At 48.8% G+C, this 24,305-nt stretch overlaps 2 protein-coding genes across 7 annotated transcripts in view; one reads left to right on the top strand and one right to left on the bottom strand.

Annotated features, from left to right (window-relative positions):
* Nucleotides 1-2,981: 2,981 nt before the first annotated feature.
* Nucleotides 2,982-22,940, bottom strand: RSPH1 (radial spoke head component 1). 5 transcript variants are annotated; one of them, XM_036876859.2, is made up of 10 exons: nucleotides 22,817-22,934; nucleotides 20,445-20,568; nucleotides 20,251-20,356; nucleotides 14,542-14,632; nucleotides 13,935-14,070; nucleotides 10,929-11,000; nucleotides 6,397-6,556; nucleotides 5,530-5,691; nucleotides 4,653-4,738; nucleotides 2,982-3,207 (listed from the first exon to the last, which is right to left on the bottom strand). In XM_036876859.2, the coding sequence occupies exons 1-10, from the start codon at nucleotides 22,825-22,827 to the stop codon at nucleotides 3,094-3,096; spliced, it is 1,062 nt and encodes a 353-aa protein (XP_036732754.2). In that variant the 5' UTR covers nucleotides 22,828-22,934; the 3' UTR covers nucleotides 2,982-3,093. The 5 variants fall into 5 exon arrangements, with proteins under 5 accessions (XP_036732754.2, XP_036732752.2, XP_036732751.2 ...); XM_036876857.2 differs by having other exon boundaries at nucleotides 2,983-3,207; nucleotides 5,530-5,688; nucleotides 20,455-20,568; nucleotides 22,817-22,940; XM_036876856.2 differs by having other exon boundaries at nucleotides 2,983-3,207; nucleotides 20,455-20,568; nucleotides 22,817-22,940.
* SLC37A1 (solute carrier family 37 member 1) overlaps nucleotides 22,438-24,305 on the top strand; it is a 68,478-nt gene continuing 66,610 nt past the window's right edge. For both annotated transcript variants that reach the window (XM_057504926.1, XM_057504936.1), the window contains exon 1: nucleotides 22,438-22,919. The gene's annotated coding sequence lies outside the window, so the exon portion shown is untranslated. The remainder of the gene's footprint in view (nucleotides 22,920-24,305) is intronic.

The raw sequence follows: 24,305 nt of genomic DNA on the forward strand, positions 1-24,305 counted from the left end.
GATTCGTTCAAAGAGCATCAAGTGGTATTGAAAATGTGAAGTGAGTGACTGAAGGGCCCGGATGGGAAGCAAGGAAATAGCACAGTGGGCACTGCTCTCAGCTGCATGGGGACGGAAGTGGGACCGGACTGCCACTGAGCTGGTCCGGGGTCAACCAGACACACTGCTCCTCTGACCTGAAACAGGAGGTACACAGATGGTGGGTCTAGCTGACTATTCAGACAGTGACTCCATTGCTGGGAGGAAGAAATTTCCTTTACCCCTCAAGGTTCTTCTAGCTCGTTTAAGAATCAAATGACATGAGGACACAAGACAGATTAACAGGAGAAAGAAACACAGCTTCATAACATACCGACAGGAAAGCCATAGACACGGGTGCTGAGGCAGGAGGTAACTGGTGGGGCAGCCAGGACAGGACGTGTTGCTCTAGGAGAGTCCGGCCAAGCAGGACGCTGATACCAGGCACTGTGGTCAGCCGGCCAAGCAGGACACATAAGAAACCACCCCCTGAAATGGCCAGCCTGAGAAATAAGGGGGCTTCTGATTCCAGCCCAGCCCTAGCAACAGGTTCTAGGCAGCCAGATGGACTTCCTCCTTTCCGGTGCTGACAATCCCCTAGACGCTGCGGCCCAAGCAGCTTCCTCCCTTGGAGCCCCTCCTGATTGGTGGGATCCTTCTCCTTTCCACCCCTCTTGGAAAGCCTTGCTGATTGCTTTGTACTCTTGTCTGTTGGCTTCATTCTTCTTTACCTCCAAGACATGATCCTGGGAGAAGCAGCATCTCAGCCGGTAATGATGCCGGGGTTCTTGTTTGCAGAGTTGAAGAATGAACTTAGCAAACACCCAAGGTAGGAGAGCCAAGGAGACTTTCATTGAGAGATACAGTGAGAAGACAGACAGGGCTCCTGGCTCATGCCAGGAGGGGACAAGAGAGCCGGGGGGTGGTTTGTTGTCTAGGGGATTTATAGGCAGTTGAGGATTTTTAAGGAACTGATAAAGAGCTTAGGGTGTGGACTTGTTCAAAGTGGCCTTAGGATGTTTGTCCTTGATGAGATATAAATCCTTTCTAGCATGCTAAAGTGAATCTTACAGGTGATTACAAACAATTAGCATAATAAAAACATGGGCTGCTTTCCTTTATCTGGGGAGTATCAACTGATCTCCCTGAAGAATGACTCCAGAGCTGAATGTTTAACACAGAATTTTGGCAGAGGGTTTCCTTGCCTGTAGTTACATTGCTCTGACTGTAATTATCCTGCCTTGCTTTTTCCGGAGGCCGTCACCCTGCTCTGACTACACCCCATGGTCCCTGTCTCAGTAACAGTTCCAAAGACAGTCAGGGAGTGAGGTCTGGATGTCATCCATCCTGAGCCCAGGAGAAGGGGTGGGGGGCTGAGACTTCAAAGAAAAAGGGAAGTGATTCACAGGAATATGAAAAGAGTACATATTGGTTAAAAAAAAAAAAATACTTGATGGGCCCCCCAGAACAATGGGGCCCAGAAAGGAGCTCTAACAGATGGGCTTTGTCACCTTCCTTCCTGTCTGCCACCCCAGCTCACATGAGAATGCGGCTCTCTACAGTGAAAACTCTCCTTGGAGTGGTTCCTCCATCTAAATTCTTTTTATGCAGTTGTGTGTGTGTGTGTGTGTGTGTGTGTGTGTGTGTGTGTGTGTGTGTGTGTGTTGGTGGGGGAGTCAAAGTATCTTTCTGCACCTTTTTTGTTCTTGATGGTTTTCAGCTCAAAATAATCTGCATGTCAAAGTAGCACATCTTGGGGCAGCCTGCCCTTGGTCCCTACACCCTACACCTCGGCTATAACTGCTTGAGTATGAGAAATAAAGGGGATAAAAGAACCAGTCAAGAGAGCCCAGACACATCCAGAAGGTGAAATATTCTGGCGGGCAGTGGCGTGGTCTCTTCCAAACCAGTGATGTGAACAGCAAAACGCCTGGGAAGGGCCGGGGCCTTGCGGGAAGCTCCCAAGCCTGAGGCTCTTCCAAGATAAAGGAGGCCCTCACTCAACTATCAGTGATTAGTAAATAGTGCTAAAGGAACAACTAACTACTTGCTAATCTCCCTATAGAAAATTCTAGAAAATTACTGTAAGAAAAGGCAAAGAGTATGCAGCAAAAAGTGTAGGCAAAGAAGTGTTAGGTGTGTTATGTGTGAACTAATGACAATATCCTATAGTTTTCTGGATGTTATACTATTTGTGGATTTGTCAACTTTTTAGTTGGTAACTTTTTTTGATATTTCTTATGCTAAAAAAAATATTTGTTTTAATGTAACTTTATATTCATAATGCTGTGTGCTTTTTCTTAAAGAGACCCCAGAGGCTCTTTAAAAGTGTGACTGGGGTTGAGCAAACCTACCATGCAGGATATTTGGGGTGAGCTGAAGACTCTGCCCTCTGGACACTCGGGATAGAAGAGGATGGATGTGGCAGAGCTGGGCATGACGGGAGGCAGGGGCTCCTCAGGAGCGCGTGGCTTCATATCCGGGTCTGACCTGCTGCTGAAGAGGGGAGTGGGGTCAGGAGGGGCCAGTGCTTCAGACATCTGATGGGGCCACGGTGTCAGCCCCCAGGCCACGAGAAGACCTAAGAGTGCAAGCTGCAGACCAGAGCCACCCTGTGGCAGCCCTCCCCTAGGCCATCTGCAGAGTGCCCTGAATCCACACCGGGATGCTGAATCTGTGGGGTTGGGAGGGCGCACCCCCTTAAGGCAAGGCCGGCTTCCAGGCTGAGCGTGCAGTACATTCACTGTGTTGTGTTGACAACAGTTGTACACAGGACCACCGATCTTCTGGATGTTTTCCCAGCCCTCTGGAGGGAGTCTGAGAGAGAAGCTTGAGTGCATAGTTACAGGCTCAGCCGGAGGCCCGCTTCCATTAACCATGTGTGGAGTTACAGCTAGATGACGTTTTCCCCCATCCTGAGATCACCAGTAAACAGTAGAGCAGAGGAACCTGGTATCGCGAAAGAACTCAAACCAGAGGCTCCTTCATACACAAAGGACAATGGAGAAATTTATTTGCAATTGTAAACAATTTCAACAAACAACTAAGAGAGATTAATAATTGATCAGGATTTAACTACCCAAGAAGTAACAGAAGCATGTTTATGATACCATTTATTCTGTTGGCTTGCTGCGTCTTACTCTGGTGTTTCTGACTGTCGAGTTTCTTCTTCTTCCAAATTAATGTTACCTGGGAAGAAAAGAGAAACATGAATATATTTCATACACTTTTTTAATTTTAAAATTCTTCATTTGCTAACAGATATTTTGCAATAAATATTATAAATATTAAGCATTTATTAGGCAAAAGATAGAATGTTAAAGTTTTCTTATACAGACTTTTGTAGTTTTCTTTTGGTACCAGTAATAAACTAGGCAAAAGATATATTCAAAGTAAATGCTAAGGCAATTCAGCTAAGTGAGCACGAGCACAGCAATTCATCTTTTGCCTCCATACTCTGTCCAAACACAACCAGCTTTATGAATGAGGCATGTGAGTCTTTGATCCTTATATTAATAAAAAGAAAAGCAGCAACTTGGAACATTCTTAAAAGTGATTTTAAGTGCTTCATGAAATTTAGAATGATTTGTTTTTAAGTTTTAGTAACTCTCACTGCTGGCTGTAGCGACAAATTTGGAGGGTGTACCTCAGATATAATGTAGGAATCATATTACATAGATCGTGAACATTATTTTGATGAAATATTTTGCTTACAAAGCCCATTTTTCATTTTAGCACATTTTTCATTTAAGCCACTGATGGCATTTTGGAATCTATTCTAGGAGACGCAGTGGCACTGTGCACCCCCAGCCCCAGTCCCCAGGTCTCTGGGTATTGCCAACTGTCCTCTGGAGGCAACCCACTGAGCTAAGGAAACGTTCCTTTTGTCCAAGGCTGTGATCCCAGTCCTGGCAGATCACCGACTCAGCCCAACCTCTCCCGGCTGCGTCTGGGATCCCTTGTCCTCACTGTTCATGCCTGCCCCTCTTTTCACTCCCCGCACCCTGGTTTCTGGGAAGGTAAGTCCTCACTCCTTAGCAGGGCCCCTGACCCTGCCTGGCCCGGACCCAGTGGACCCATCCCCTGCTGGCCCCAGAGGATCTCTCTAACCGGGTTCCTCGACACCCCCAACTTCACCCACAGTCAAGTCCAGGTTCCACCACAAGCCCTCAAGGAAAGGCCATCAGAAAGGGCCCAGCCTCTCAGCCCAGCAGACCCAGCCCTGCTCCTCACACACCCCTGCGCACAGACCCTGCTTCTGCCTGGGAGGCCTTTCCTTCCAGATTTCCCCCACCGGTGCCACCTCCAGCCCTCTCAACTCTCCCGCAGGTACCCCTCCCAGAAATGCTCCCCGAAGCTGCCCAGGTGTGTCATGCACCCATCCTGACCCAGCAGGCACATGCAGGCACTCACAGGCATGCTGCTGTCAAGCTCCTGTTCCCCACGCTGGCCCCTCAGTGCCTCTCCAATCTACACAGGCTGGGCACGCACAGCGTCTCCATGCCAGCGGTGCTCCGTGTCTTCAGAGGCCCTCCAAGCGGAGCATCTCTGTGGCCAAGAGCTCTGTGGGCATCAGCCCCTCCATCCTCACAGGTCCCTGAGCCCCTGAGGGGCATTATTACCCATCCACTCACTGGTGAGGCTGGGGTTCTGGCCTCAAGGCCACACAGCCGGCAGATCCTGCTTCCATGGTGCGTGAAGACAGCATTTAGGATCATTACTGCCAATAAAAGCCTAATTCTCTCGCGTGTTTACGGCATTTAGATAGAAAACTGTTTTACATGATTTAATTATTTCAGATATTCAAAAGAGTGGGAAGGCTATTTGCTCTTAATTTACAGCAGAGACGAGCTGAACTGCATGTGGCCCCAGGCCAAGTGGGCACTGTCTGGAGCCGGGCGACAGTGGGGCCTCATGTGCCCAGGCCGTCCCAGACCACAGCTCCCTCACCACCAAGGTATTCCACTTAAAACAGAAGAAATTGGGCTGAAAGAAGAGAACCCTCTCTGAGTTTTCTGGCTGTGCCGACAGCATTTGAGGAAAGACTTTTAAAGATTCCAGGAACCTGGAGCCCTGAGCAGACTCCAGGCAAATCCCTGTCCCAGGACCTGCAGGGGCAGAAGCTTCTACTTAATGGAACCTCAAACCCACAGGAAAAGTGCTGGTGCCCAGCACTGCTAGGCACTGCTAGCCCCTAACCGCACTCCCGCGGCTCTGCCATGGTAAAAATCATGGAGTAAAATAAAGCCATGTTATAAATGTCTCAGGGGACTCTGCAGCTGAGGCCTGCCATCTCTGTGAAATGGACATCAGCCAACGGTGGAGCCTGAGATCTGCTGCCCACGCTGTCCGGCCGGTCGGGGTCTGCACACGCACCCCGACGGGGCAGCACGCCCGTGGGCACCCCTGAGTTCACGGGCGTGAGTCACAGCAGGGCCCCCGGGCCCCCAGAACCGGCTAAGGGCAGCCTGCTGCAGGGTGCGGCCTCCTGGCCCCGCGGGGCCTGCTCACCCTGGTTGGCATTGTCGTGGTCGCGGACCTCCTCCCGGCCGTACTCGTGGCTCTCCTCCTGGGCCGCATCCATGTCTTCCTCTCCAGGCCTCACGGGATCCATCTCCCCATCAGAAACATCCGTCGGAACCTGGGTCTCCTCCACAGGCTCAGGCCTGCCTGCTGGGGAGCAAGGGCAGGCGGAGCGTAGCTCAGGCCCCGCAGCCCCGGGGGGCTGCCCGCTGCCCAGAGAAGCCCCTGCAGCCCAGCCTGGACGTCCGTGGCACCGCCGCCCACGTGCAGGCTGAAGACCCTGCTCCCCAAGGCTCCTCACAACGTTGAGAAAGACAAGCTCCCTGCTCCCCAGGGCTCTTGAGCCCATTGGGTGACATCTGGTAAGTCGGCAGGCACCGGTCTCCAAGGCCAGCAACCAGCCTGCACCCTCCCATCTCCTGCAACCCCCCATGTGAACCCAGGACTAGCGCCAGTATCTGTCACTTGGCCAGTTCGAGCTGGCTTTCAGTCCCTGGCCACAGTGAGACCCCCACCCCAGCCCTCCGCAGCCCCAGGACTTCTGCCCGCAGCAGCGCTGTGCAGACCCACACACAAAGGGCTGTGGCCCCAGCCTGTCAGCCTGGTGGCCTGAGGCCAGGCCCACAGCCACTCAGTGGCCCGGCTACAGGGGAAGGTCCCTGGGGCACAATGGACATTTCAGCCACAGGACCCGCCGCAGTGGAGGGGGGCCTGATCTCCCCCTCCATCCATCAGCCCCGCTGCTTTCTCCTCCTTCACCTCCCTGGGAGGATGTGATCCCAAAGCTCCCAGTGGCAGCCAGCACCCAGCGCACCCCCAGCAGCTTCCCAGGGAGCCCAGCCCATAGCCCCCTACCCTCGGCTCCCTGGGCCTCTCCCTGGACAGCTCTGTCCCCTGGTGGCAGCTCCTTGGGGAGGGTTGGGGTCCACAGCGCCAGCTCTGTGATTTTGGTCGCTTTCCACTTTGGAATGACGGGTACCAACGTCTCCTCCTCCTCTTCCTCTTCTCCTCTTTCCTATTGTAAGTTTAAAAATGCAAATTTACCAACAGGGGCGTAAAATCGCTGTGGGGTATTTAATGTGAGCAGAGAAGGGACAGGCTTTGAATTGCATTTGAGCGTTTTTACAACATGAGTTGGTGATGGGACCAGTTGCCAACTGTCCATAGTGTGACCGTGGGTCACAGTGGGTCTTGGAGGAAGCGGGATGAGAAACGGGAGCGCGGAGCACACTGTGCCTTCTCCCCATGGGGGTGCCAGACTCCCAGCCTGGAGGCTCCCAGACCAGAGGCCCCAGACCCACCGCTTCCCACCGTCAGCGACAGGTCGCAAGTGACAGAGACTCCATGCAGCCCAGATCACTCAGCCACGTTTCTCAGCTCTTGGATTCTTCCCATGCAATACAAGAGTCACTGTGGGAGGGCCTAAAATACCCCCAAGATGGCCCTGTGGTGCTGCTGAGAGGCCTGAACACCGCAGCCCTCATCTCAAGGGTCAAGGAGGAAAAATTAAATTCAGCGGAAGTGGAGTGAGAGTCTGTCACTTCTAAATGTGGAAAATTTTATAATAATGTGAATTCCAACAGTGGTTAACAGCCAATGTGTGGATTCTGCCAAGAATACTGGTCAGTTTTATACCTGCCACAAAATTTCAAAGATCTGAACATCAACCCTATAAATACGGAAAGCATCATAGTCACATAGGAGGTGACACCCATGACAGAGTGACCAACTCCTGCCTAGCACTTTCCCAGACTCACTAAGAAATAAACGACCCCATCCAACTTCAAATGTTCTGAGTTTTGTCACCCATGAACAGCCCACCCATGCTCTGGGACAGCGGTGCATGGGCTGCAGGCCGGGACCCACACTTTGAGGACCGCCTCCGGGAATCCGTGTCTCTCCCTTGTGCTGGGGCTGCCCGTGGATCGGCCCCAACGCTGGGCTCTCCCCCTCCAGCTGCTGGGGGTGTTGGCAGCTGACTGCTCTTGACCATCCACCCGGAAGACGGCTCCACCAGAGGAGGCCTCGTAGCTCAGGTTTCACGCCCTCAACTGTGGGCAGCCTGTACCCAGTAACTCATCCGTATGGAGGTTGAAGGTCCTTGCCTCCCTTCAGGGAACTCTGAAGGGCCATCCAGCTCAGAGCTCCTGTGGCTTCCTGTCACCCCTCAACTTCCCCTTCTCCCCAAACCATTTCCTTTGCTCCCCTGCAGCAGTGGACCCCAGTGTAACCCTGGTAATGCCTGCCTGGACACCCCGGAGCCTGGGAGCCTGTTTCTCCAGTGCTATGGATTGAATTGTGTCCTCTAACCACTAATACACCTCAGAATGTGGCTTTATTTGGAAATAGACTTTGTATAGAGCTCATCAAGTTACAGTGAGTCGTTAGGCTGGGCCCAGGTCCACCAGGACTGGTGTCCTTATACAAAGGGGAACTTGGACACACAGGCAGAGACGACAGGCAGAGACATGGGGAGAAGGTGGTGTCTACAGGCAGAGGACAGAGGCGAGAGCAGAGCCTCCCTCCCTGCCCTGGGGAGGAGCCAAGCCCCCTAACACTGGATTTCACGCTTCTGGCCTCCAGACTGTGAAATAATAACTTCCTGTTTGAGCCACCCAGCCTGAGGAACTCTGACAGCAGCCCTAACACACCCAGGACCCCAGGCCTGAGGCGCATTGTTCCAAGTAAAGGAAAAGGAGTGAATATTATTTAGAAAGGACTAGTCAAATACAGGAATCTGCTAGAGGTTTTGTTTAAGTTAACAATAAAGTGGATTAAAACTTAAAAAGCATTAACATCTTTCTCCCTGAGGGCCATAAAGGAAATGTTCACAAATCCACATTTCACAAGTGCCCAGGAAGCTTCAGACACAGACATCTAGAGCAGCTTCCAAACACAGCGACACACGGCAGGAAATATATGTCACATCACAACCCAGGACCTCGGAATTCAATCCTGAAACAAAATTCACTTGAGAGCTTCTCCTCTCTTCCATTTCATTTTCTGAAGCGTCGCTCACGGTTCACTGAATTGGCTCTGTGACTTGAGAACGGGCTGCAGCATATGTGCTTGGAAAAACGCTGTTTAGAATTAGGGTCAGTAAACTTTTGCCAACTGCCGGGTACTTTGCCAGCCATCCAGGGTCTGCGGCAACTCCTTACCTTGCTGCTCTAGCATGAAAAGAGCCGCAGATGATGCTCTCATAAGTGAATCTGTGTGACTGGGCTGCAGTGAAACCTTACTTACAAAAAAACTGGGGGCAGAACCCCCTTGCACTGCTGGCAGGAGTGTAAATCAGGGCAAATTGGAAAACATTTGGCAGTTCCTCAAAAAACTAAACAGAATTATCATATGACCCGGCAATGTCACACTTGGGAATGTGCCCAAAGGAACTAAGGACGGATACTTGCACACCAGCATCCAGGGCAGCATGATTCACACTTGCCGAAAGCTGGAAACAACCCGAGTGCCCATCAATGGAATATTATTCAGCCATAAAAGGGAAGAAAATTCTGATCCCTGCTACACCATGGATGAACCATGGAAATGTGTCACTGTGTGAAAGAAGCCAGATGTCAATGGACAAATACTGCACAATCCCCTTACCAAAAATATCAAGAACAGGCAAATCCATAGAGACAGAAAACACAGTGAGGTCTCCAGGGGCTGGGGCAGGGGGTGGAGATCCCTCAGTGGGGACAGACTTTCAGTTGAGAAGATGAGAAGTGTTTAGAGAATGGACAGTGGAGACAGTCGCAACATTGCCAATGTTTACTGCCACTGGTTTGCATACTTAAAAAAATACTAAGATGGAAAATGCTACATGTACTTTACCCAAACTGAAAAAAACAAAACCAAATCGAGCAGGCTTTGGGTGGGCTTTGGCCTGTGGGTTGCAGAGTGCCAGCCCTCTGGGCCAAAATAGAATCTCAGGCTTCCCTACTTCATCGCCCTCTGACCATCCCCCAGAACACGGTGGTGGCCTTAGGCAAGGGCTTTCTCCTGAGCAGGAACTTACAAGTTCTGGGGCTTACATCTGTATTTCCCCCTTAGATGGTATTGGAGTTCTTTCTACTTTCTTCCCATCATCCTGCAATACTTCTAATAACTTTTTCCCAGAGAGACTAACACTGCAAAATACTTAATAAGATGTGTATTTTTTAACACTTCACGAACTGAAATAACTCTACAATCACCAATATGACTATAAGGCTGCATTTGTTTAGTGGTGCAGTATAATAAATTCAGCTGACACGATCCTTCTGGGGACAGGAAAGGGGCTCCCAACCCCAGGGAGAGCCCAGCACAAACACTAACCCTCTCACTGTCACAGCTAACAAGGCAATCAACTGAGTTTGAGGTTTTTGACCCAGCATGCAGGTGGCTGTGCACACGCATACACACACACACACACACACATGCACACACGCAGTGAGTTGCAGAACCACCCTTGGGGATGACACGCCACTCCCACTTGTTGTCGTGAGAACCCTTCTGGGAACCCCTCACACTCAGACCAGACCTCCTGGGATCCAGGAGGAAACAACATTCAAGGCTGGTAGGGCCTCATTTTTAGCAACAAAAGCAAACATTTTGGCCATTTCATGATTTATAGTTGCTAGAAAATGACTTCGCCCCCCATCACGTCAGCTGGCACCGAGGGGCTGTGAAGCCAAACAGGGTCGGAAAGACAGGGAGTGTTCTGGTCCCACCAAGGAGGGTAGACATTCACTCTGCAGACCTCGGGGAAAAGAGTGACTTGTAGAGTGAGAAGAGGGGACTGAGGTGGGGGCACCCTGGCATGGGAGGTGCCCAAAGTATTTTACTGTTTATCGTCCATTGTCGACAGGCCTTGGACGGGCAATGACAGCAATACAACCACAGACGTCCCACACCCCAACACGCATATCTGTATTTGGATGCCTAATAATGACCACATTAGCTGGCTAATCTCGATATTAACCAGGGAATACCAATGTAATATTAATCTTAATGCTAAATATTAGAAACTAGCAAAAAGAGAAAATTATAAGCAGGGCGAGTCACACACTTGAAGTGCTGAGTTATTGGACAAATTTGGTGACACACAGTGACAGATTTCAATTGTTGTTTCTGGAACCTAACACTGTCCAGAGCTCAAACTCAGGATTAACTGGGTCCTCTTGACAAAAACTGGGTCTACACTCTAGCAGTAACTATGAAATGATATTCTTTCGTTACGGCAATGTAGTTCTAGGCTCAGGCACGCAAATAAAGAAGGAAAATGAGAAAGTGGAAGTCGCCAAGAGGTGGCGCAGCTTCTGACCTTGTGGGATCTCTGGGATCAACATCACTGAGCGGCTTTCCTGCCTAAGAACGGAGGAAGCAATAAACACTTTGCAACTTACCACATCTGTTAAACGATATTCCCCGTGCTGCTCACATCCGATATCAAACACGTACTTCCCAGGGCCCACAGGCTAGGAGCAAAGAGAAACCAAGAGGTACATTAAGTGTCCACACCTAGTGAAGGTAGGGGGCGCTCCGGAGCTGTTACCTCCATAAAACCTGCCCCAGATCATGAAACTGGACGGAGTCCAGTTTGGACCATAGATTACACTGATGAACCAATGGCTAATGGAATTGCAAAGCAATTTTAAGTTATTGGTAAGGTTTGTTTATTTTTAAAATTTTAAACTACATTTTATCTCTTTATAAAGGTAATGTATTTATTATAAAAAGTTCAGTAAGTCAACACCCATGGGCAAACTCGGTACAGATCGACCTACTCACCATAGTTTGATGTATTCTTTGTAACCTTGTTTCTAATACACATATATTTTTAATAAAAATCCAATCATAATTATACATGCTGACTCGTATTCTACTGTGAATTAGAAAAATGGCATGAACAACTTCTCATATTCACAAATATCCTTCCACAATACCAGTTGTCAACCTGGTGTGTATTTCATCTAAGAACTAAAATCTGTTTTTACTCATTCACCATTGTTGGTATTTGGTATGCTGATACTTTTCTCCGACAAAGACTGTCAGTAAACATACTCAGAGTTAAATCTTTATATACACTTTTGATATTTTCCTCAGGGTCAGTTTTCAGAAATAAAATTTCTGGACAAGAAAATACTATATATATATATAGTACAGTTTATATATATATATACATATATGTATATCTATATACACACACACACAAACATAGTATGTATGCATGCTCAGTATATATGCATACTATATATATATTTTTTGGACCAGAATGAGGTCTTAATAATTTTCCTCCCACAACAGCACTTAAGAGCCCCCTTGTCCTCAAACACTTATTTTTTTCTGAGCAGTGACATTTTTTTCTATCTTTATATTTTTCTCTCTATATAAAAAAGCAGAATGTCAACATTGTCACATCTTTTAAGTTATTAAGGTTGAATTTTTTTCTTCAATGTTTTTTACCATTTAAATCACACTGATCAGTATAAGCGCTTTATATATTACATGTTGCAAATATCCGATTTCCATTCCATATATCTCTTACAGCTCTGTTAAGCATTTTCTAATCTATAAGGAAGTATTTTTATCAAGAGAAATCATTTGGGTTTTCCTTTATATTTCTGTTTAGAAAGTCCTTCATCCCTCCGAAGTTACTAAATAGTCACCTATTTTTCTATCTGTGAATTTCTTGGTCACATTTAAACCTTCATTTCTTGCAGAAATCTACATGCTGGAGGACAAACTCTGATTTTATTTTTCTCCCAAGTGGTTATCCAGTTGTCCCAGCTCCATTTCTTGATTTCTCCCCATCTTTTCCATTAATTTGAAATGACATCCTTTTCAAGTGCTAAGTTACTTTATATGCTTGGATCTGTCCCTGGACTTCTGACTCCCTTCACTGATCTGTGTGCCTCTGTCTGAATGTCACACTGTTTTAATTATCAATGGTTTTAGTATGCTGGAACAACTGGCCAGTGAGGACGTTAACAGGTCATTCTCTGAGGAAAAAAGTCAGACCAGTAGAAGTGGGTAAGCACTGGAATTCACTAGGAATCGGGAAATGCACATTAGAACAATGAGGTGACTTCCGTTGACCCATACTGATCATATCCAACACTGGTGACAGCATGTGACAGAGACTCTCATATCCTATCAGTGAGCTTTTTAGGACAATTGGCAGTATCACTCATATTTTAAATTTTCAATAGTTGTAGATTCAGCAATTCCATTATCTAACCTAAAGAACACCCCCAAATATGCCAGAGGCAGACAATGTCTCTCTGTGTGTATTTTTGGGTCCTGATGATGACCCCCTGGTGTAAAGTGATGTAAAGAGAACTTCTGTATAAGCTGTGTGCATGAGCATGCACGCCCAGGGGGCCAGGAAGAGGTACACGGGGCAGCACTGGGGTGGTGGGGGACGGCGCTCCAGGCAGCAGGGAGGATGCACGTGGTGAGGTGCTTCACACGTGCAATGTGCTTGTGCATTACTTGCACAACTTTGTAGACGTTTGCTAACTAGCAGAACCAAGCCTCCACCTCTGCTCTTATTTTTCAGATCAGTCTAGACTTCCTGCGTACCTTGGTCCCTCCTGATTGACTTCCGTCAAATTTCCTCTCCCTCCACCCACCTCCCCATGCTGAAAACTGTCCTGGGAGAGTTTTCCCGGGAATTGCATATACGCTGTGCAGATTAGAGGACAGCATGTTGATTTACAAAGGCTAAAAGTGGAATCTGTAATTAGGGCATGAATTACATGTAAATGGAAACAGTTTTAGGGGAGTCTGAAGCTACTTTATTAAATCAGTTAAATGCAAACTTTTCTTCAGGGAAAGTTTCTACTCAACCCCTAACCAAAGCTATGAGGAATGCCCCTCATGGTAGGATCTGAATTACTCGGGGTTTCTCTGCATCCCACTGGGGCTTGGCAAAGCCAGAGTCCCCTAAACAGAAATGGCCAGTCGTGGGCCCAGGGCAGCCTGTGGTCCTGGCGGGCCCAGAAGCAAGCAGGCTGGCCGCCATGGAGAAAAAGCCCTTCCCTCCCAGGAGACCCACACTGTCAACTGCAGGAATGTTCATTTGCTCCAGACAAATGAGTATTTGGGAAGTGGCTCGGTCACGAGAAAGAGCACACACACAAGGTCAAGATGCCCTGTGTTACAGTGACGGGATGGACAGCTGCCAGAGGACAGGGCATTACTGAGGTGCAGAGACGCAGGCACGCCCCCTTCTGCTCTGCCCTCTGTGGGTGTCAGAGGCTGAAGGGCGGCCCAGCTGCCCCGTTTCCCCTATTTAGGGGGCAGGAGGGCTCCCTGAGTTTTTAGCATCTTCTGTTCACATATTTAGACAGAGGGCAGGAGCAGGGTGTTGTGTATTTCATTGGCAAATGTCATTTCCCATGACTTACGTTTTTGTTCAAGAACTTGCCCTGGTACCTGTGGTTCAGGTGAATGAGCTCAGCTGCACCTTCCTGCTGTCCATGCACCCAGGTGCCAACGTACTTACTGCCCGTCTCTGCATAGAAATAGGTGCCCTGCCCATGCCTGGGTAAGAAGGAGCACAATGCATTTTGTTCCACTGTAGTGAGAAACCTCCCAGGTGTGGAAGACAGACATTTAAACTGAAGGTGGCCTAGATTTGTCTTCTACATCTATGCCCAATCAGAGCATGCCTCCTGCTCTGTGTGCCCACACACAGGACCGGCATGGCCTGCTGGACCTGCTGGACAGGGACCACCTCCCCGCATATCTGCTGGTTCATGCAGGGAAGTGGCAGCACCCCAGAAAGCTGTGGCCCCTGCCCAAGAGGGTCATCCTGTGCCCTCCACGCCCCGGGCTCTCAGATGAAGCACCTACATGTTCCCCCGAGTCTGAACCTGTGCCGCGGTGAGGCACCCTCCCACACCGTGAAGGGTTTGAACCGTGTGGCGGAGTTGGCTAATGGGCTTTGGTCATGATTCTGTTTCTTAATAAGACATCATCACATTCTCACCACACAAATGAGTCTATTCGAACCTTTGGTGAGCGAACCAGTCTCCCGTGTAGGTGTCATTGTTGACGTAGTAGTACACACCGTGGCCATGCCTTTGGTCGTCTGCCCACTCCCCTGGAAGGGGGGACACAAAGCAAGCTCAGGTGAGAAGACAGTCATGTCTCCCCACTCTGATTCCCCTCTGCCCCCGGCCCCTCTCCCTGGCTGGCGTGGAGCGGAGAGCTGGGCTCTGGTCTGGGCAGGCACATGGAGTGGGCCCCAGGCACCTGCACGAGCTGCCAGCAGGTGTCACAGCTGGTTGGCAGTGAGCATTCACACCAGGTTACTGTCCTGTTAACCCAATGCCCTACTGCCAATGGTCCTGACACCATGTGCCTTTGGCCTGTGTGTGTGGTGATCCAGGAACAACTCGAGGATGGATGGTCTCTCCTCAGCCGCTTGCCAGCATTTCACTCCATTTCCCACCTGGTCACCTGGCTTCAATTCAACTTTGCAGCCTAGCTGCCAGGGCTGCCCCACCTGGACAACAGCTCCCTGCAAACGGGCCCTGCACCTATGCCAAGCTGTGCCTTTGCTTGGCCTCAGCCCTCACCTGAGTGTCCCTGCCTACTCACGTCCATGCAGGGTTCTGCTAATCTCTTGCTGACTTGGTAAGAAATACTGGAATTGGCAAACAGACCATAAAATTCCTAACACACCTCTACCGTAAGGACAGCAGTGAATGGGTTAACAGTGTCCTCAGTTACTGAAGATTAAGCTCTGCACTAGGAACAAAATGTGCTCAAATCTAACAGCTCACATATGAAAGAAACTTAGTAGAGGTTTGCAAAGTTGAACTGTCCTAAAAATTTACATGGCATTGCCCATAACAAGTCGTTAACCTGAATGACACTTTTGTAGGCTATGAATAATCAAAAACTAATTTTGGTCAATTTGTTGACCAAAGAGAAAAGATGAAATTATCTACTTTTCACTATAGAAAATCATATTACAAAATAGTTTTGAATAATCAAAGATTAATTTTGGTCAATTTGTTGATCAAAGAGAAAAGATGAAATTATCTACTTTTCTATATAGAAAATCATATTACAAATAGAAGCACATTCCATTATTAGCTAACTAAGATGGGAAAGGTCTGCTAGAGGCATGTCTGACATGAATTTTTAAAGTCATGTTACTTCAGATTTTGTGATGTTCATGGTATTTTTAATTTTTTATTTACTTTGACTTCTCATTACAAATAAAAATTCACTCATACCAATTCTATACTCTTTTTCTTAAAGAAGGCCACCAAAACTTGTATAATCTTCTGGCTTAGACAAAAACTGGACCCACTTCTGCATGAAGGTAAAGAATGCAGAGCATGCTAAGAATATGCTAATCATCCAAGAGATGTGTTTACATGAATCAACCCCAAAGTTTATTACAAATGGGAATTTCTACATACTTCCTCCATCAATCATAAAAAGTCCTGAGCTCTTTGTGAGATGGAGAAAAAGCTGTACAAATAACAGAGCCATCCTGGGGGTGCTTGCCCTGGGCTCTGGGCAGGAGGCAGACATGTGCATCAGCAGAGCTCAGCATAAGCAGCAGCAAGAGCTGCACTGTGTGGTTTCAGAAAGTGGATCTCAGTCCAGAAAAGGGCAGATTTACCAAAAATGCACAAAGAGAAGGTGCAATTATTAGCAATTAAGGAAGAGGACTGAGTTCCACAGTGTGCTGTGTGACAAGGACGACATGAGCAAGAGGGATGGAGAGTCCTCACATTGGGATAATCCACTAAATGCAGGGGCTTGAGCCTAAGGAGCCAGGATGCTATGCACAGTGTGCAGGAATCATGGAGGACTTGTCTGGATTTTTCTTTTTTTTTTGCTATCACTAATGTACAATTACATGAACAACATTATGGTTACTAGACTCCTCCCATTATCAAGTCTCCACCACATACCCCACTACACAGTCACTGTCCATCAGTGTAGTAAGATGCTATAGAATCACTACTTGTCTTCTCTGTGCTGTACTGCCTTCCCCGTGCCCCCCAACACTACATTATGTGTGCTAATCGTAATACCCCTTATTCCCCCTTATCCCTCCCTTCCCACCCATCCTCCCCAGTCCCTTTCCCTTTGGTAACTGTTAGTCCATTCTTGGGTTCTGTGATTCTGCTGCTGTTTTGTTCCTTCAGTTTTTGATTTGTTCTTATACTCCACAGGTGAGTGAAATCATTTGGTACTTGTCTTTCTCCACCTGGCTAATTTCACTGAGCATAATGCCCTCTAGCTCCATCCATGTTGTTGCAAATGGTAGGATCTGTTTTCTTCTTATGGCTGAATAATACTCCATTGTGTATATGTACCACATCTCCTTTTCCACTCATCTACTGATGGACACTTAGGTTGTTTCCATTTCTTGGCTATTGTAAATAGTGCTGTGATAAACATAGGGGTGCATATGTCTTTTTCAAACTGGGCTCCTGCATTCTTAGGTTAAATTCCTAGGAGTGGAATTCCTGGGTCAAATGGTTTCTCTATTTTGAGTTTTTTGAGGAAACTTGTCTGGATTTTATGGGGCAGTGGTGTCCTGGTAAATTATCAGTTAAGAGGAAGAAGGATCTGCGGAGGAGAAGCACCCCCAGATCTGCAGCTTGAACCAGTTTCTGTGGTGTGAATGTTCCCACGGGGGTCAACCTCACCCTACAGTGAGGAGCTGGGGCAAGTAGCCCAGACCTGTGAGCCCAATCCTGGGGGCCAAGACACACACATGGCTTGGTTTCTTCCCAAGAAAAGGCCAAGACAAAACTATCACATTCTCTTCTCTTGACCATGTGAGCTGGTCTGCAGGGTAGTGTGGCAAGAAAAATATATTGAGTATTTTGCAGGAACTTTTCCAAAAACTGGAAGAAAACAATTAAATTGAAAAAGGCACTAAATTCCAAGCCATTGAGAACTGGGGAACAAACTTCTTTAAAGTGCCAAATTTAACAACTTGTTAGAGATTCTGCCCAGCAGATGATAATCCAACCACAAATCCATGCAGAACAGAGGAAGGTGACCGAGGAAAGGCCGCCTCTCACAGCCACAAGTCAGATTTGCTTTTTTGAAGTGAATGCAATTTAGAAATTTTACTACTGCTGCTTTTAATCTGCATAAACTTTGTTTTTTTAGTTCTTTCTTCCCCTAACCCTATACTTTCTCATCATTCTTGGTCTTGTCAACTGAGGTTTTTTTCAGTTTCATTTCTTTTCAGGAGAGCCCCCTACAGCTGGCTGGTGGGGTGAGGTTGGGGTTTCGTTGGTGGTGAACCTCTCCGTGTGCATCATCCCCATGGCTCCCAGGCCTGGCGCTCCAGGGGTGAAAGACCTTGTAAAATGGAAAGTCCTCCCAGGGAGCGTCCCCCCACCTAAAATGCAGGTTGGTCCCCAGTTTGCCGAGCGGGCTTCCTCTGCTGCTGGGTCAGCAAAATATGGACAAGAAGGGAGTCAGCATTTGTGGGAAACCCTCTGTAGTTCCCTGCCAGCAAGGTCTTTGCATGTCATTCGGGGGGTGTGATGACCGAAGCACAAAAAGCCAGAGAGCTCGTGCACGTCACCCAAGGTCACACAGCATTGCTGAATCGGAAGTCTCCAGGTCTCCTTCCAACCTCATGCTCTTGTCCAAACAGTCTAAAAGCAGTGTGCTCACCTCTTCCAGCTCCTGCCACCAGAGAGCCTCCAGAAGCCAGCTTCCCCTTGTCACATCATCTTGCTTCTCCCCATTTCATGATTAAACATCTTTGTTTTTATGAGTTCCATTTGGCAGCCAACAGGCCCTGCATCGGCTAGTGATGCCCCCTCTCCTTTCCCAAGCCCCCGCTGGCCCCCTTCCCCACGTTTCAGAGTCTGCAGAGGTGTCCAAGTGCTGCTCGATGTCAGCACCCACCCACCCTCCAGTTTCACCTCTCTCCCCCAAGAACCCCTGCTCCCCAGCCTCTGGTCCACACCCACCAGCCCAGGACGGCCTCTGCCGCTGTGCTGCCGGCCCCTGGACACCCTAAATGGACCTGGCTCAGCATCTGGGTCGCCACTGATGCGGCCATGCCTCCGGCCGAGGCTGAACACCCAGCTAACCTGCAGGAATCTCTTCTGTGCCCTTGATGCTGGCAGTCGGCCACGACAGAATTAGGGAAAATTTGGGCATTAGGTTAACTCAGACTTTACGGTTGGAAGGTTGTTCACTTACTGAACTAACAATATTCTAGCTTTGACCGCAGAGAGGTCCAAGTAGTGACTGCACCCTGCACCCCTTACGACAGGAAATCAAATGGAGAAACAAAAATTTACAACTTTTCCAAAGAAATTCCAAGTTAGCTACTTTCATATTAAAACCTCCTTCAATCCCTTATTGTGAATATCTTTTTTTATATATTTATATATTTTTAATATATTTATTCAAAAATCAGAATGGCAACGAGAATAGGTTCAAAAGGATTTGGAAAGAAATTAAGCCCTAAATTAAATTGTTAACTCAAAAGGCAGGTGGTGCTTCTTTGAGAGCGAGACTTCTAGGATACATGAAACAAAACAGAAACCCCATCTCTAAGGGCAACAGGCTTTAACGCTCTCCACTGGGTCTCACACTCTAGCAGAAGCCGTTTTAGAATTCCACAGTTCTGGCCTTATCTGGCTACACGACAGGCCGCTCTGGTTTGCACTGAAAGGGAATTTCATCCTTGCTAGGAGGCGATGTCCTCACACGGTACATCGTTGCCCTGATGACATTTGCTGGGTGCCCTCATCCATCAGGCGTGGTTCTGTGTTCCACATGTATGAATGCATTTAATCCTGACCCTGAGCATGAGAAAGCTGAGCCCAGGAGGGGTCAGGTCCCCTGTACAAGGTCAGACTTATAGTCACCACAGTTCTGGAGGTGGGGGCACAGACCTTTCTGGAAATCAAACGAAAGCAAGATAAATTCTTCCCAGACAAAAAGCCTAGAACAAAGAAGTTTGCACACAGTTTCCAAAGGCTCAGACCTGTTCCCCATCTGTCTCTCTTCCCAGGTTCAGAATTGCCTTCATCCTCACTGAGAGTAGACTAAGAGTGTAGTCGCACAGATGGCAGTGATGCGTGGGGACAGCAGGGAGGTTCATGGAAATCAGCACACAGGAATCTTCCTGAGACATACCACTGCAGGTAAGGAATTGTGGCGGAGGCTGGAATGCCAGCATAACAAGGCAGAATGGCTCCCGGACCACAAGCCGTTAAGGAAGGGCCTGCTAGGTCTAAAGAAATGGTATGTTCATCAGAAGAGGGAGTGGGGGTGGAGGCGGATCAGTATAGACTTACTACCGGTCAAGGTCAGATACAATAAATTGAGGAAATGGAACTAGCAAGAACAACTTCAAGGGCTCAAAAGCCACAGAACACCTAGCATCATGGGTGTACCCCATTCCCAAGGTCTACGCCCTACCAGCCATCCTGTTTGCATCTGTTCTCAAGCACGTGGGCTCACAGGGAGAGTGTACAGGTCACAGGGACACTCATTTTTCCCACTGTAAATCTATTCATTAATCATAAGGCTTGTGTTTTCTGCATCAACCTTGTGAATATAGGAACATAGTTTGTGTTTGTTAAATGACTTATTAATCTGGAGAACTTTTAAGTTTTCTCATGTATCTCAGCATCCACAGACAAGCTCATTCCCAAAAGAACACCTCTGTCACACAAAAATCTGCTTTGTGAGAGAACACATTACCTTCATATCGTGATCCATCAGGATATATAAAGGTGCCTTGACCATGCTTTTTGTTTTTACCATATTCTCCAATGTATCGAGCACCATTTTTAAATCTGTAGATCCCCTGAAACACATTGATCATATCATTTGTATCATTCCTGAATTTAATACTCACTAATTAAAGTATTAAGTGGAAGAAACTACCCACTCACAGACTCTGACCTGGCCATGTCTTTTGCCATATTCGTAGTTCCCTTCATACGTGTCCCCATTGGGCAGTCTTGCCTTCCCATGGCCGTGCCGTTCACCTGCCTCATTCCGTTCCCCCTCATATTCCTGAGCAAAAGAAATCAGGACAATTGCAGTTACCACATATTAAGGGTTTACTGTGTGTCATGCACTGCATAAATGTATTCCGCTGAATCCTCCTATCCTTTGCCCCAACTTACAGGTGGCGTAGGTAACATGCCTGGGGGACATGAAGCATTGGTCCAGTGTCACACAGCTAGTACCTGGCCATGGTGGCAGCCTCACTTTCTTCCTTGCTATTTATTATGATAATCCTTTGCACATAAACAAAATCAACTAATGTGTGAATAATGCCTGTATTCCAAGTCTTGTTCTTCATAGGAACATCCTGAAATAGCATACACAGGTGGAACAGGTCCCTGATCACACAAATACCTCCTCATTGCTTTCCCCAATATTCCAGACTTAAGATGTAAATGCCCTGAGAAAAGTAACTCTTCCTTCCAATGTCCCTGGGGTGTCTGGGATCTGCAAACAGCTCTGACCTTTGAGGAAGCTCCAGGGGGCAGGAGAGAAGCAGGGGGGAGCAGAGGAGTAAGCAGGCCTCAACTGTCAGTCTCCTAACTCAACTTAGTTGATCCTATTTTTGAACTCCTTATCAAGAGACTTAGGGTTCAAATACTCATAGCTCAATATGTAATAACATATCTATGTAACTACATAGAGTGAATTAATAAAAAATGTAACATGGCTTATAATTTGCCTATTTTTCTCTATCCTTCATAAAATGAATGTTGCTCTAGCACCAAATACATGAGCACAGGGTGCACATAATAGATGATAAAACAGGCAAGCATAGGAATTAAAGATGGAGGTGGATCAGTATAGACTTACTACCAGGCAATATCAGATACAAAAATTGAGGATTTCAGAAATAAACATTTTTGTAGTTCTTGCCCTTTTCTGGCATTGTTTGGCTCAGCAATTCTCGCTCAGAATATAAGGTAAGAATTTGTGACCTTACAGATTTGTTTCAGGGTTAGTTTAAATAAAAATGTACACAAAGACCCTCCTCCTGCTGCAAAGACCTCCCAGTTCACCCAGTACAGAGCCCCTGGGCTGGCTACACAGGAAGCAAACCCTTTAAAATGACCCCACCTGTGATTTGAACCTAAGGAATGTGGGCACTAAAAGTTACAGAGCAGTAGGGCTGTCTGAGGAGACAAACTAGAAAGCTTGCCAGGAGGGTACTGTAGGTTGGTTTCCCTGAGAAGCAGACCCTGAGCAAGTGATTTTAAAGTGCCCCCCCAGGGAAAGCAACAAGGGGGGCAGGGAACATGAAAGAGCAGGTCAGTGAACAGGCTTGCTGGGAGGCACGTCAGGTGTGCTGTCCCAGATCCAGCCTATCCCCATCGCACAGGGGATTCTGGAGCGCGAGTCACTGCAGCTTGTCCTGCCTCTTACTAGCATTAGCTGCTGACTGTCCGGGGCCACCTAGATCCCAAGCACTTCTGGCTCCTCCTAAAGGCCAGGTGCTGGTCTGGAGCAGCAAATCAGGCAGAAGCTGGGAGATGGGTATGCAAAGCTGGCAAAAAGGTCTGAGCAGGCACCAACTGCGTCTGTTGAGGTGCTTGAATTTTCAGTTAATTCTGAACCTATCTCAACTCTACGCCCTGCATGCACATAGAATCTGAGGTTCCCAACCTGTCAGCCAGGAAACGGCCACTCCTCAGGGTTAGGGAGGTTAATCCCTGAGCAGTACACAGGGGCCCCTCAGAGCACAGCTCACGCACCAGATGTTCATGCTACCCCCTCTCTGCTGCCAAACGAGGGAATAATTCCGACGACCTGGGCCAGTTAAGCAGGCACATGTGACACAGGCCTGCATGGTAACGCTTCACTGAGCCAGCGAACTCCTAGCAGTGCTTGAAGGCTGCCAGGAAGTAGCCTTCCCTCCTGCCTTAGTGCTGCAGAGACGAGCCCCGTTACAGAAGGGACCTGTTCAGGAACAGTATGGCAGCTTGGGGTGACCCAGCCGTCCCAGACACCCGCCGGATGGAGGGTGACAGCAGGAAGGAGGACGCCCCACAGCATCTGACCAGGAATCTGTGCCTTTAACGGGAGGGGCAGAGCGAGAGGCGTGCGGCAGGCAGACGTCACAGCGTTTCACCTTTCACCACCGACTTCCAGGACGCAGCGGCTGCTCGTCCTCGTCCCGGGCTGGGCCTCCGGGGGCGCTGGGGCTGGCCTCCGGCTTCCCCACTCTCGGAACCGGCCTCCGCGGGGCCGCCCGCCGCGCGCACCCGGGAAGCCCCTCCCTGCCCGGAGCTCTCACCCCCAGATCATCCTCTCTCTCCTCCTCCAACTCCTCGGAGTCCAGGTCCGACATGGCCTCCCCCCAGCCTGGATCCCCGGCGCCGCCCGCGAGTCGCTAGTCGGTAGGTACCCGCCGCCCGCCCCGCCGCGTCCGCCGTCGCCATAGAGATGCGGCCAGCCCCGCCTCCCTCCGGGTGGGTGGAGGAGCGGGAAGGCGCGGGGAGGAGCCACTGGCAGACTTCGGGCGCTGTCATAGCAACGGGGGAGTTCCTCGGCCAATCGCGGCCCTGGAAGAAGGGGGCGGGGCCTGGGGCGGACCGGGTACCCACCGGCTCAGTCTGGATGCCACGTGGCGGGCCCCCGGACCCCCTAGTCGGCTGCGGGGTGATGCTCCACCTTTGAATCAGGGCCCTAAAGAGGAGGGGTGCAGAGGCGCGTCGGGCCAGCTCTCAAGAGGGCTTCACCCCTGCCCGGTGCTGGACGCTGCCCCGTCACACTCGGCCCCTCGACTTCTCGGGTCCTTCCGGGGGCTCTGCACCTCCTCCTCACCTTTTTGGGCTCTTCTGACCTTTCGATGTTGGCAGTTCGCAGAGGTGTCCACCGAGATCTTTTCTCCTGTTTGTAAACATCTCCTGGCGCAAGGTGTCAGCCCTGACCTATTAGCAGGTTTCGCATCCACACTGATGCCCCCACCCTGCATGTGAGCCAGCCTCCTCGGGTGCCCCGTACAGAGCTGCACTACCTCACGCATGCCCAGAGCGTCACACGCACGCACACACAGACACATGCACATGCATACTCACCACACGCCCACTCGCCAACTGGCCCCTCCTGGCTTCCCTCTGACACTTCCGTCCGAGATTGCCTGCCCAGGGCCTCTCATGATCTCCTTTCCAATTGCTCTGTTATCACCCCTGACCCAGGCCCTCCTACTCGCCCTGAAAACTCTGGCCTCTGATTTAGCCTCTGGAGGTCTTAGCCACCTCACACTCTTCTGCTCAGAAACCCAGTGCAGACCATTCTCATTCTCTGGCTTTCAGTCACTCCATGTTCAAGGCCCAGGCCTTCTTCGCAGCCTCATGGCCCACACCTGTTCCACGCTCACACAAACCAAGCCACAAGCACTTCCCCCAAACTCATCCTTCACTTCCCTACTTTGCCTGTGGCACACCCTCTCCCAGGAATGCCTGCCTTCTCCCCACTCTGCCTTTCAAAACTCGTAGCCATTCTTCAAAGACTGGCTCCAAATTCCTGAAAAAGCTCCAAATCCATGATAAGGACGCTATCAGGAGTAAGAGGGGAGTGGGACTAGAAGAAGCAGGAAAGGACTTCAACTCTGTGTATCATCTCTATCATCCATCCATAGATTTTAAAGGTCTGAATGCGACAAAATGCAAAATTCAATTTTAAGTGGTGAGTTTATTTTATTAGTATGTACTGACCATATTTCTCTGCCTTTAATTTTTTACTCTAAATATTTGACACTTCCTTCTTGCTGCTTCTATTGA

Source organism: Manis pentadactyla, chromosome 1 (assembly GCF_030020395.1).
Source record: "Manis pentadactyla isolate mManPen7 chromosome 1, mManPen7.hap1, whole genome shotgun sequence".
In the NCBI taxonomy this organism is placed as follows: domain Eukaryota; kingdom Metazoa; phylum Chordata; class Mammalia; order Pholidota; family Manidae; genus Manis; species Manis pentadactyla.

Excerpts from the sequence above, each read along its gene's own strand:
- RSPH1 (XM_036876856.2), bottom strand. The coding sequence starts at position 22,870 with ATGTCGGACCTGGACTCCGAGGAGTTGGAGGAGGAGAGAGAGGATGAT. Across the intron at positions 14,633-20,250 it reads TGATGGATCACGATATGAAG|GGGAGTGGGCAGACGACCAA; the intron begins GTAATGTGTTCT and ends CCCCCCTTCCAG. Across the intron at positions 3,208-4,652 it reads CCAGAACCCCAGCCTCACCA|GTAACATTAATTTGGAAGAA; the intron begins GTGAGTGGATGG and ends TTTTCTTCCCAG.